At 35.7% G+C, this 13,569-nt stretch overlaps 1 protein-coding gene across 2 annotated transcripts in view; it reads right to left on the minus strand.

Moving 5' to 3' along the window:
• LUZP2 (leucine zipper protein 2) overlaps positions 1 to 13,569 on the minus strand; it is a 215,419-nt gene that overhangs the window by 112,934 nt on the left and 88,916 nt on the right. For both annotated transcript variants that reach the window (XM_067295534.1, XM_067295533.1), the window contains exons 2-4: positions 5,378 to 5,495; positions 3,888 to 3,958; positions 735 to 816 (exon numbers count right to left, since the gene is read on the minus strand). In XM_067295534.1, the coding sequence (XP_067151635.1) occupies positions 735 to 816; positions 3,888 to 3,958; positions 5,378 to 5,495 (271 nt within the window). The remainder of the gene's footprint in view (positions 1 to 734; positions 817 to 3,887; positions 3,959 to 5,377; positions 5,496 to 13,569) is intronic.

Below are 13,569 nucleotides of genomic sequence, written 5' to 3' on the forward strand. Positions count from 1 at the left end.
ACAAAATAGCTGAAGTTTGAAGGTACCTCTGGAGGTCATCTAGTCAACCTACGTGCAATGATGTTCCTGTTATTAGAGTACTACCAACCACCATAGGAAAAATTTCCTAGTTACATCTAAGCATTAAGCATGGTTTTGGTTTTACCAAATTTACCAAAAACCATGGTTTTAATTTTTTATGCCATAGCAAAATCAGGCTATTTATGCCCCACAGCATAATAGCAGTACAGAAAAATCCAGCCAGTTGTATAATTTATCCAGAAACAGAACTTCTTTAAAGCATGAAATCTCAATGAAACTTAATACCTTCCTATATTAATAGTTAGATCTATTGTAGTGAAAACTGGACTCTTTGGTATACCTGTTCCTTTTCTTGCTGAAAATCTTCAGTGATTTCAAAAAAGTCAATGGAGGTATGACAGTGTGCATTGGTATGGATGAGACAAGAAGGTCTTGTTACCTCTTCAGGGCAAAGACTTAGGCCCAAATCTCCAAGAGTGTATATACCTAAATCCCACAGAAACTAGTGAAGATGAATATCTTAGTACTTGTAATCATCTGAACTTTCTTCAGCTCCTTTCTTCTGCAGCTTGTAGAGAACTGATGCATACTGGAAATCAAAGTTTTTTCCATACAAAGGTATTTGAGATAATGGAAAATTCTCAAGGCAGGAGGATAAAAAAAGACAGAAGAAATAAACAAAAATAATGAAGGAGGGACAAGGAGTCACTCACGGTAGCCTGCTGCTTTTCTGCTTTCTCAGCTGCCTCATTAAGCTGCTTTTGAAAGGCCTCCTGGAGAGATTTCATTTCTTCCCTAGTTTGTTGAAAACACAGAACACAAACTTCATTACAAGTGTCCATTAAGAAATAATTCTTTAGTTTCAATAAAAGGCACTTTTAATTATTCAGAGTGACAGACAGATGTGCTGTGTCTATTTGTCTTGCTAATAAAATCATTATGACCCCATGAACTCCAGTGCTAACACAAGACAAAAATTATCTGTAATGGAAATTGGCTACCTTTTACATCTACTGAGTATCCTGCTGTGCATAACATCTGCCAGTGTATAACTTCTAGCTAAAAGGACTGGCAAAATAAAAGTGAAGAAAGTGGGCTGCTGAACACACACTATTATCAATGAGAAAGTGTTTACACTATTAAAAAAAAAAGCTGATAAAATTAAACCTTCACTTGACTCTTTCTAGAAACAGACAACACAAAACTCAGCAGAATATTCTAGCACGTGACTGGAGAAGAAACAAAAAGATATTGTTTTGATTGGGCTTTGGGTCAAAAAAATTCACGTCACTGATGGAGTCAGAATTTCTCTACTGATAACCATGGTAGACAGATCCTCTGCTGGCCGTGTCATTCTGCCCACAGCAGCCTTACGGAGACATGGTGAAGTACAAGAGTGAAAAATCTCAGAAACGCTCCAGAGCTTTGTCAGGGCTGTTGTCTGCATGCACAAACCTTCAGAAACAAGAACCAACACTGAACTTGGCTTACATACAGGTGATAATTTAGCTTGATGAAAACTGAACTCAAGCGAAAAGCATCTGGTTCATACCAGAAGAAAACTTTGTGAGCTTCTGGATCATCTTTCTAGCTTGTATCTCTATTACTTTTAGCAGCTTCATGAACACTAATTTACACAGGAACACACAGATTTAACTGAAACAGTGACTGAGCAGCATGAAACCAACACACCATCAGCACAGTACAGCTCACGTATTGTATAAACAGATGTGATCAGCTCAAAATGCTGATGGTGCACTGAAATAACAGAATTTGAACATCACAGTAAGTGCCCAATTTTAATTACAACTTGGGAAGTACTGAAGAATTCACACAAAAGGGATTTCAAAAAAAATCTAATCTGAAGCTGGCAGAGCTACATCAATTCGCCACGAGCTGAGATTCTAGCACCCTAAACTTTACTGTATCATCCATCATTGTAAGGAACAATCAAAGTAGCGCTCACTGACCAAATGCAGCTCACATATGTCCAAAGCAACTAGAACATAAGATTAACAATGCAATGCATTCCAAATATATTCTGTATTTTGGTTCAATTACAATGGATTTAAACATAGCAGTAAGTGCACTCTTGTTCACTTACTGTAGATGAAGCTCTTGGCAGATAAACTGTGACCCTTCATTAGTTAAATTCTGGGAGGGGAGATCCTTGGCACATTGTCAACAGCAGCTTCTTATCCTGGACTTCCATACTTCCATGCAACTAAAATCCAGTGAGCCTGTTAACAGTAGTCAGGTACCCACAGTAGTTCCAAGGCATTTCTTGGAGTATAAAGTAAAACCCTTTTCTTTTTTCTTCTCTTCAGGAGGGTGAGGACTGCTCAGTAGCATAATGAATATTGAATACGGGTGTACCTCTGGAAAATGCTGTTCTGAAGTATACTCAATAGCTGACTCCCTTAGAAGCAGCAGTTAACAGGTATTTTTGGATGGACCTTGAGGGATTTTGAGGGGTGATTTGAGCAGGAGATTGGGAAGAATACCTAGTAGTACGTGGCTAAGAAATACACATTTCCCCTTAGAGAACTCAAATTTCACATCTGCAACTGAGAAAGTCCATTTAAAAATTTACTCAAAAGTCCATTAACGCTTTTAATCAACTAATGTCTTTATTTCATAGAAGCTGCACAAAACCAGAATCATGTATGAAGGACAGAGTCCATGACAAGGGCAGCTATGAGGCTGAAATGTGTACCTTCAGTTGCATACAAGCTATGTAACATGTATTTGCTTAAATAGGGTATTAGCCGAAGTCTTGCTTTCATCATTCAATAGATTTGTCTAGAATATCTGAAAGTCCCTTAGGTATCTGATCCATCTCCACTGAAGTAAAAATGAAAAACTTCCATGGTATTGTATTATTGCTCTAATCTGTTTTGTATTGAAGAACTGAAGGTCATTTTAACACAAGCCTTCTCTATAGCAATGCAATTTCATACGTGCTACAGATCTTCTATTAAACATGATATCACATTTCTAACAATTAAAGAAATACACTGTACCTCATTAAGTTTTCAATAAATGTTTTCTTTCTACAGAAAGATGCCAGATATAGATGCATTCATCACATTATATTGTTTCAGAGAAAGTGATGCCTATGTTAGTTATGTTTGCTTGTTGCTAAATTTGTACTGATACAGTGATTTATCAGTCTGAACTCCAAGAATTAGAACTAGCTCATTCTCTGTTGAATAATGATAGTTAGGTTATGATAGCTCGTGACTAAGGCTCAGGCTTGCATTCCCAGCCATGTAAAGTCACTCTTTTATTAAGTGTTCAGTGAAAAAATTGAAGGGAATACATCTCTGTCTTCATCCCACTCCTCACAGATATCCAGTGGGAGTATTCCTACATTTGCATGATGACTAATGATTTTGAGCATCTACATGTGTGAACATCTAATTAAAAAGATTTAATACATTTGTAATACCATTTCTAACTCTAGAGATTAGGACACTCAAAGGTAAATTCATAAACTGGGGTTTATCATCCACTAGTAATTTTTGAAGGCTTCTGATTTTGTTCATTTGAATAGATAAAAATTCATGTCTGAACTTTCCTGAGAGATTCAAAATCCCTGTCAATGGCAAATATCTCACTGTTGTATTCTAATATCTCTTCCTAATGCTATTCATGTATATCTAAGAAGTCAAGTGTGTCCATTATCAGCTAATATGTTGTTCATTTGAAAATCATTCCGAAATAGCCCTCCCTGCCCTTATTTTACTGTTATGGTAAGTAGACTCTGGAGTACACTAGTGCTTCCAGGTTGAACTAAAGGAATTTCATGGTCTTAGAGTTTTCAGTCTGGAACCTGAAAGAAAAGGGTGGAGGCTGGGCCTTACCTTTGCTTTTGACCCAGTTCCAGAAGCTTCTGCACGTCATTCTTGGCTGATGCTTCATCATCTTTCAAAGACTGATAACAAAGTAGGAAATGTATTACCAAAGAGATCTTTAATGTTATTCATCTGCAAAATGATTAATTGGAACATCTTTCATAAAAGGCTCCCAGTGAATTACGCACATTACCATTTGCAAGAAAAAAAGGAATAGCCTGACTTTTACCATAATTCAGCATTGCTAACTGCACACAGCTGCACACTCAAAAATTAAAAGAGACTTGATCAAATACAATAAGGAGATTTAGAAACAAACAAATGGCTAAAAGCATTAGAAGTGTATGACAAATATATGTATACAGAAGATAACTACAGTCCTTTGCCTAATCTCTGATAGAATAGCTTTGCTGAGTACTACCTTTAGTTTTGCTGCACAGGAAATCTCATTCTAGCATAACTGTGTTACAAGGAGAAATGCATTTCTCTTAAAAAGTAAGAAGGAGAAAAAAACAATAATAAAGGAATGGTAAAGGACTCAAAAAAAAAAAAAAAGAGAGAGAGAGAGAGAAAAGGTTCAATAGGCCGCAGTTCAAATAAATTGGCACCAGAAAAGTCTGGAATATAATACAGTAAACTGATACACAGTACCAGTATACTCCTGTGAATATCCAACATATGGAGTAGCATCCCTATTTTTGTCCCATCTAGCTTACATGAACATGAAAATAAAAATGCAACGTCAGGAAAATATTGTCCTTTAAAATGAAATAAAATGCAGAGACAAAGAAATCTCAAATGATAATCAGTCTGAATGTTAACATTAGGTCAACAGACTACATCAGAAGACAGGCATGCCCTGAAGTGAACATCTGGTGATTTCAGGACTACAAATTCAGAGCAGGATGCTTCTCACTTTGAGGGGCTGATTTCATTGCAGAGTTAATCTAAGCATTGCCATTAAGTTCAGCCTACCCATGACACCTACAACCTCCTAAATTAAATGCATAGGTGCTTTCAGCTCTACCTGTCTAGCTGCAGGCTCATCTAGTACAATTTGTCAGCTAGGCTTCTGACCTAAATGCCCCGCAGTAAATCTAATCACTCAGCACAGACAGCACATCAGCTAGGTAAAGGGAGCAGCCAAATTAGCCGAGTGTACGCAACTTGTCAGCAAAGATGTAGCTGATGGCATCAGAGCATCTCCTTTTGTTAATGGCTGCTGGGGTAAATGTGCAGTAGTTCCACTAAGTTTATTCTTTCTCCTTTCTTTCTTTTGCCCTACTATATTCTATTTTCACATTTGCTTCAGTTTTTGAATGACTGGACAAAGGGTCCAACCCATTTGGATTACTTTTACCTTAAAAATATTAGTTTTATGTACAAGATCAAGAAAATAATACCTATTCATTTTATTCACTTTTCACAGTAAATAGATAGCAATACGAACAAATCAAGGCAAGTAATCCTCTGTCAGAAAAACCAAGACATAAGCTAACCTGGAGGTTTACTTTAATTCCCTCAAGTTCTTTGGAAGTCTTCGAGAGTTGACGAAGGATATTGCTCCTTTCCTTAAAGACTTCTTTCAGCTGTCTTTCCAGTTCTTCATAGCCCTGTCTAACACAGAAAATGAAAGCATGAGATCCTCAAAACATTCCTCAAGACATTTGAAAACAGTCTTAGTTCATCCAAATTCAATCAATTCCAACACTGGTTCTAGATTCCAAAATGGAGTGTGGGAAGGTCCCCTGTCCACTTACATAATCATTTGCTTTCTCCTAATATTGATAAATTGATGTGTTATACAGCCAAATGATGTGCTGCACCTGAGTACACAAATCATCAGACTGAAACACTGGCAGAGGTATATTGTCTGTGATGAATAGGAAGCAAAAAGGATGCATTTAACATGAGTTGAATGATGTATAATGGCATGAGATTTTTTTTGTTTTGAAAGATATTCCACACAAGAAACTGAGCGAACCTTTAAAAGTATGAAGTTTTGTGACAGCCAGCAATTTGAGAGAAGGATGATTCAGAGCTACTTGAACTTTGTAAAATGTATTCCATTCCACAGTTTCCCTCCACCTAAACCTCCTCGCAGTATGAACTAAAACTGACAGATATGCTAAGATGAATCAAATCTCATTATGATATAATTAGGTGATAAGTCAAAACAGTCTGTCTACCCTTCTCAAAATGGTAATTTTTATTTGAAATGTAACCACACTTTTCAAAGGTTCCATAAAATCCAGAATGAAATCAATCCAATGAATATTGTTTTAGGTGGAATGAAATGCTGATCCAACTCTCATATGCCACTTCAGGCAAAAAGCAAGCATTTCAGGTAATTCTAAAACAACATATTTTTTCATTTAAAAACTTTTGTTTTGAAGATTGATCAGTGAAATGAGACATCCATTCCTGGTACAACTGCAGTCTGAATCCTTTTTTTTTTTTTTTAATGCTCCTTCCTGTAACTCTCTTTCTAAAAAGGGGAAAAAAGAATTTCAACTCTGTAACACATCAGTACTATTTTATTATCAGATCTAAGATCTTGAAGTTAAACAGGAATCTTACGATTCCCTTAACAGACTTTGAATACATACTTCAGGAAAGACAGTCATTTAAGTCATTAAATATGCTATTTAATATCATTCGGATCTATTTTAGCAATAGACAGCTCAGATGACAGCTATATGAGAAAAGAAAATACTTGCGCGATATCAAATGATATTTTGGATACCTAACAGAGATGAAAGTGAGTGAGTGTCTCTTCAGTCAACATAAGACTTTAGGAAAAGCATAAGGTTTAACATTAAATTGAAGTTTCAGCATTAATTATCTTCAGCTTACTTTGCCAACGTTACAGATGTAACTGATGAAAAAGCATGGAATTTTTTGAGTTTGCATCTCTTTCATGAAACACAAAACATCTCCAATTTCCACTTGCTGCTGCAAAATTAAAAACTGCAAAAATAAAAAATTTTCCTTAGATGGTAGGAAAAAATTACAATCTTTCTAACTAAACTGTAGCTGGTAGCTACTCAGCTCTCAGCAAACTATTTTATTCTCTTGATATATTTTGAGTTTTCTCTAAATTTGTGTATGTCCTTTATTTATTTCAAGAAACTGTGGTTTCAGATTGTTTGTATTATGTTCATCCACCAAGAGTAAAGGAAAATGAAGATCTTGGCTTGAGCCTGTGAGATGACTATATAAAGACAATGGGTAAAGTTAGTATGAAGAGATAATGTGAGGACACATTACAAATGCCTGGTAGTAACTAAACAGCACCTGTACATAACCTGGTTATCCTCAATAGGAATAAATGATGTTATCAGAAAAATTATCTCAAATACTGGTCATGCAGTCAAACTAATCACGGGCTTATAGAATAAACAGTATGCCAAGAATTCAAACCTTCCATAATTTAGCATTATGCAGATCTGAGATTTTGGTTCATATTTTTCTTTAGAATGGAATAAAAGAAATTACCATTTTATAAGTTAAATCTTGCCTGTGCTAGACTACTTGCAGCATATTAGCCTTCTAGTTCTGACACGCAATGAAAAGAAAATCCACTGCATTAAGTTTTATAGAGAAGCACCTACGGTTTTTGTTATTGCTCCAGCTATGTGTGATTTTTAACAAGGTATATGTCACTTTAGGAGCTGACTCACCTCAGTAGCAGTAAGCACATTAGGTGCAATCAACGTGAAAAGCTGGAGAGAATACTCTCATTTTAATCTGCTGATGCACAGAGGTCAAGGAGGAATTTCATCCTGATAAAGCGGGCAGTTAGTTTCAGGCAGAGGGGTCATCACTTGCATTCCTCTTTAACATCACAAGAAGTATATGAAGCTTGATGGTCTCCTTTGCCATTAAAATGTCATGCTTTTGTTTAAAGTGAAACCTTGCATTAAAAAAAAAAATACCTGCAACTGGCAACACTGTCTTAAGCAATCACTTTAAAGTATCCCCATGAGTTTTCATGGTTTGTTTGAGCATTTAAAGGCCATCTGTCCCAAGCAGCCAATTATACTCTCCCATGGGCATTCAGTTAGCACAAGTTTCATGCTATTGTCTTGTAAATTCTGATATTTACCAATTTGCATAAAATAGGATCCTCTAACCTAATTTTTTACTTAAATATGCTATAATATGCATAAATTTCCTTCAAAATATGTAATACAAAATATTAGGTGGAGGGAGAGAGACAAAAAAACAACAACCAATTTGCCACAGTGAGTCACAGAACTAAATCCTCTTTCTTGAAAGGGAAAGGGGCACACAGCTATACAAGACTTACTTGCACGGCTGCTTTTGTTTGTTTGTTTGTTTTAAACCATGATTAGAATTCCTCTGAAACATATTTTTACTTGTGGAAATGGATATTGGCATGGTGGACAGTAGGTGAGGGTCAGTGGTTTGAAAAGTCTAGGATGAGTACAATCCCTTGCTGAGTATAGATATATATAATCTCTTCCTGGCTCTTAAAATTAAGAAAAGCTGGGTGAAGTATAAAAAAACAAGTAGTAAAAGCCATCCAACTTCCTGAAGTTTCCAAAGCCCACTTTCCAAAGAACTTAAAAGTTGACTGTCACTTTTTGAGCTCAACACAAAATATGACAGAGAACACAGAGTATTAAGACTGGCATAGACATAAAGTTTCTAATAAATTCATACCACTATTGACAGCAATGCATCTGTGGGACAGACTCTGGCAGTTAAGTAGAGGATAAATCAGAAGACTTCAGTTCAAGGAAAGATGAAATTTGGTATGAACTAGTTCCATGTATGATTAAAGGTAATTAAGTATTTAGCAATTTCTATCTGCTCAGCTAGATTACAGAAATGGCAGGAGTGCAATGAAGCAGCTAGCTGGTTTGAGACTGTCATATCCTATCTTATTTCCACACAAACAACCAGGAAAAGCCAAAGAGAGGAACAAGTATATGTCAGAATTGTTAAAGAGAGAGAGAAAAAAAAAAGGAAATAAGATATAACTGTCAGAGCTATTAGCTATTATACTCTCTTAAAGGTTTTAATTCTGGACAAGATTATCTCTAATATGAAGCTTTGACTCTTAGTATTATGCCCAAGAACAGTGCCCATATAGTTTGAGTCAGTAAAATTCAACTCTGCACCTGTGTGTGTGCTGGCCAGCAAAATCTTGGATTAGCCCATTTTGGTGACCTCAATTTCTACATTAAGAAATTGTCTCTTTTAAACCAACCAAGTGCAGCTCAATTAAAAAAAAAAAAAGATGAATTTATAAATAAATTTGTCTTGCAACTTAGATTACTCATTGATTCAAGGACCCCTATATTCTTCCACAACACTGAATATACCTTGACTTTTATACTTCTGTAATACTAACAGGACTCTCAAGAGTGGGTTTAAGCAAAGATCCCCAGTCAGTTGCTTTTCTTATTCTTCCCCTCTTGAATTCTCAGCAACCAAAATGCAGTCTCCTGGGCATTAGATTAGCACTTTTCAGAAGGCTTCACATATATATATGCAATATAATAAATACAGATAGACAACTGAACAATTACTTTATGCTAAACTATGCTGCCAGTCCTGTACTAGGGGAGTATTCTGGAAGAAGCTGACCGACTTAAGCATGCCACTGTACCATGCCATAAACACCATGAAATGCCAGTAGCTTTCTGATACCTTCAGATGTCAAAAACTCTCAGGGTACTCCATTTGTTTTGAGGTATAACTATACGAGGGCAGAGTAAGCTAAACCCATTCCTAGGAACTCCACTATGTAGTTATACACAGATTAAATCTGACCTCTGAATATCCAGTTACACCATTCTGCAAAAGGAATTTTCATTATCAGCATATCCACCTGGGATTACTGTGAATATTTATCATTTTAGCAAGTGAATGTCCTTTTAAAAGTTAGCTGAAGCTGTCTCTTCCAGTCTTATTGCACCAAGTCTTACTGCAGATATTTTCCTATTTACAAATTCACTTTAACAAATCTCAATCTATAACTGAAAAAAATAATGACAGTTTTGAAGACAAAATTTGGGTGCAAAATGTATATTAATCAAACAGAACAATTTAGCAGTATTCTGCATGTGAAGGTCATCAGTAATATTCTAATTGCAAGCTGTTTCTACACTGACACATAATGTAAATTGCAGTATCATTTGTTTTTATGGAATGTTATTCTCTTAGTTTTAAACTTAGTCAGCTGTTCTGACTCTTCTATTATTTTTACTGACATGACTGAATAGATACAGTACAAATTTCAACAGCTTCTAATTTTCAGTATGCAATGGAGACAAGTGCCTACTAACAAGAAAGCTTTGTGCCCCCAGAGATCACTCCACCTCTGAGTGTTGTTTTCTTAAATTTTATAAGTTAGGCTTTTAGTCTTCAAAATCAGCACTGAGTCTGTTTCTCAATGAGTAATATGTACTACGTCAGGACAAAGGAAAATTGATTTTGCTTTCCCTCTAGATTTACAAAGCCTGTCTTTGAAATACAACTTTTATAAACACTTCAATTATTTATTTATGGTACATAAACGTCCCTGACTGCAAAGGAAACTTAAAACAAAGAGAAAATTGGAGTATAATCCACAGAGCATTAGAAAGTCAGTCTAAGACTATAAACTTGGATGGATGTTTCTTTCAGCAAATGCCAATGAAGAAATCTGTGGTCAGTTACATTCCATAAACTTAAGGGGTTTTTTGTTTTGTTTTGTTTTACTTTCCTGCTCTACTTGCAATTTATAATTTAAGGCACCTTACTGTAAACTAAGAAATCTTTTTTACCCAGTAAGTATCTTGAGAAAGTTGTCACGGATTTGGCTGGGTTTTTTTTGTTTTTTTTTTTTTAAGCAATGGTAGTTAAGAAAAGAGCAGACTATATTCCTTTTCATGAAACAAACAGAATTATTTACTAAAATCACTGCTTACACTTGCAAAGTACATGATTGCCCAGATGTTTCTAAAGCAATCATTCAAAGATATTCTTGGTTGCAGATGTGCACGTGTGAGCATGGTTTATATTGAAGTGAGAGAAAGATGAATCTCAGTTTTGAATCACCATACCTGGAAGTTGCAGACAAGAATCTTTAAAACTATAAAATAAGCAAACTTGAGATGGAAATCACTGACAATGATAGCAGAACATCATACCATTGCTTTTCTGTCTTTTCCCAACACAAGCATTTTTTGAAATGTGAACATGAAACATTTTGGGATTCGGGGGGAACCGAGGAAAAGTTTTTGTAATCTGACACTTCATTATTTGTGGGTCGGAGTATTTGGTCAGAATATTTCACCCTTACCTACTGAGAATAATGTACAATCACATGTTCCAGTCCAGGTTTATTAACAGTTCAAGTAGAAAGCAATACTTAAATGCCCATACCAGGTTATGACTGCTTAGTAGACTAAAGTGTCCTAACTGCTCTAACTTTAATCACCCATGAAAAGATAGCAGTGCTGTTGCATTAGTTTGGTTTCAGCACCGCTAGCAGCTAGAGAACCCTTTGCCAGGCCCTTTGCATTAACTTCCTTTTGCTTTTTTTCATGTAATCACCATAAATAAAACAAAACAATCATCTAGTGGCTTTTTGGCAGATGTTTGGTCACTTAGAATCAATCTCTCATCAGGGAAAACATGCAACTGTCAGCTCCCTCCAATGAGCAAAAGGGCAAAAGGAGACTTCTGAAAACTTGTAGCTGGCTTAGATATACAGCCTCCAGGAGATGAAACAGTAGGTTGAATCCTCATGTGTAATGTGAGATTGAAAATAACAACCCAAAGAAACAAAGCCTGTACTGATACACTTAAAAGCACACAGGCCAGAAAAGCAAAGAGTTTACTGTATGAGGCGAGAACGTTCAAAACCTTGTGACTGACCCTATAGAAAACTTAACTCCTCCCAAAAGCATAGACAGGTGAGTTGAGCTTTTTTTCTTCTTCAAGCTGTCTTTCAATAGGCACTTTACCTAGCGCGATGAATCCTTGTTGGATTTATACAGCTGTAATGCGGAAAGGAAGCTACTAAATCCTGTGAAAACAACATTATTAAATTATTCTTTACAACTGTTCAAACATAGACTGCATAAATATGGATGTGTCCTCTGCACAGAGTTTACTTTTCACATCTAATCTACAGGTTTTAGTCTTTAATAGGAAATCTATTCATACTAAAACCATTTGCCTTCTGATAGGTAACATTACCCTTTTCAGTTCTGATATTCTTCATAATTTACACATATAATACCACCTTTTGGTCTGGTTTTCTACTGCACATCTAAAGAAGCTTTAACTATGACCTCAATGTTATTACCCTTAAATATAGTTCACTTACATTAGTCTCCTTAGACAAACAGCAAAGCCTTTTACGTTTGGAAAGGCACTGAATGCCTTTCCATCGTCTCTTACAATACAGTCAGGTTAATCTTTGTGTCTCAGCTAGCCACATAATTTAATTTCATTGTTGTCTTTGGAATTTTACATTTAATTCTGCTTTTAATAAAAATACACCTATCAACAAAATGACATACCTAGGAAAACTCCCTCTCTTTCTACCTAAGCTGCTATCTCAGTTCATATAAAATTTAAATAATTCTACTTTACTTGACAAAAGTGTCAATGTGCATCTTGTGAACATCTGTTCCACTGTTTAATAACTGAACTTAATGAAAAAAAAATTCACTGATCAGCCATAAGCAGATGACTGTTTTAGAAATAAAAATTGCAACACTTGCTTTTTAAAAAATACAGGGAAATAACCCTGAGGCAACAAGATGAGAAATTACAATTACAGATAGTTTAGTTTTATATACATGTATACACACACACAATGTGTGTATGTGTATATATATATACAAATATATACACACACACAAATACAAATGAGTCCTATAAATGTACAGACAATGCTTTTCCAGGCACAGATACATCACTGGAAGTATTCTTTCTAAATTCAAGCTGGTATCCTGCAATCATGCCAAAAACATGCACTGTGGGAGCACCCAGCAGTATATATTTCATTTAGATCTAGCTGGATATTCGCCGAAGTACACTCGACATTTGCTCTGGTTGAGGGAGGGCAAATAATGCAGTATAAGGTCAGCCAGTTAAATTAGCTTCCCTCACTCCATTTTTTTTTTTTTTTAATGTGACTTGTCTTAGTGATGAGATACCTACTTTCTGTCACCTGGCACTTTTAAAAAATCTAATACTATTAAGTTAGATTTATTGCATTGCCAGACCATACCCTGTATTCTTTTAGTATATGAGCAGATCTACATTTCTCAAATTAACATCTTGAAAAAGTCATTCACTTCCAAGATCCATTCACTTCATTTTCTTCCAAGATCCTAAATGCCTGGTCAGCTGCCACCCAGCACCACAAGCACCTAAGCACGTTCTATGTTACTTGAAATTAAACCCTGATATTGCTGAATTGCTCAGAGTCACCGTGATCAAGAGTAGAAGAAGGAGCTTCACTCCGTGGCCTGGTGATCAAAGCTCTTAACCAGTTTGTGGAAAACACAAGTCCTGATCCTGTGAGCATTATTGCTCACATGAGAAATTATTTCCTCACTATTTAAAGCTCTTCTGTTATGAAATAAGATTACATTAGTGTTGGCCTATAGCAAGAAGTTTTCCAAATGTTTAAAACTGCTGTTGCATGCTAATTTCT

The sequence above is a fragment of the Apteryx mantelli genome, chromosome 4, assembly GCF_036417845.1.
Source record: "Apteryx mantelli isolate bAptMan1 chromosome 4, bAptMan1.hap1, whole genome shotgun sequence".
Taxonomy (NCBI): Eukaryota; Metazoa; Chordata; class Aves; order Apterygiformes; family Apterygidae; genus Apteryx; species Apteryx mantelli.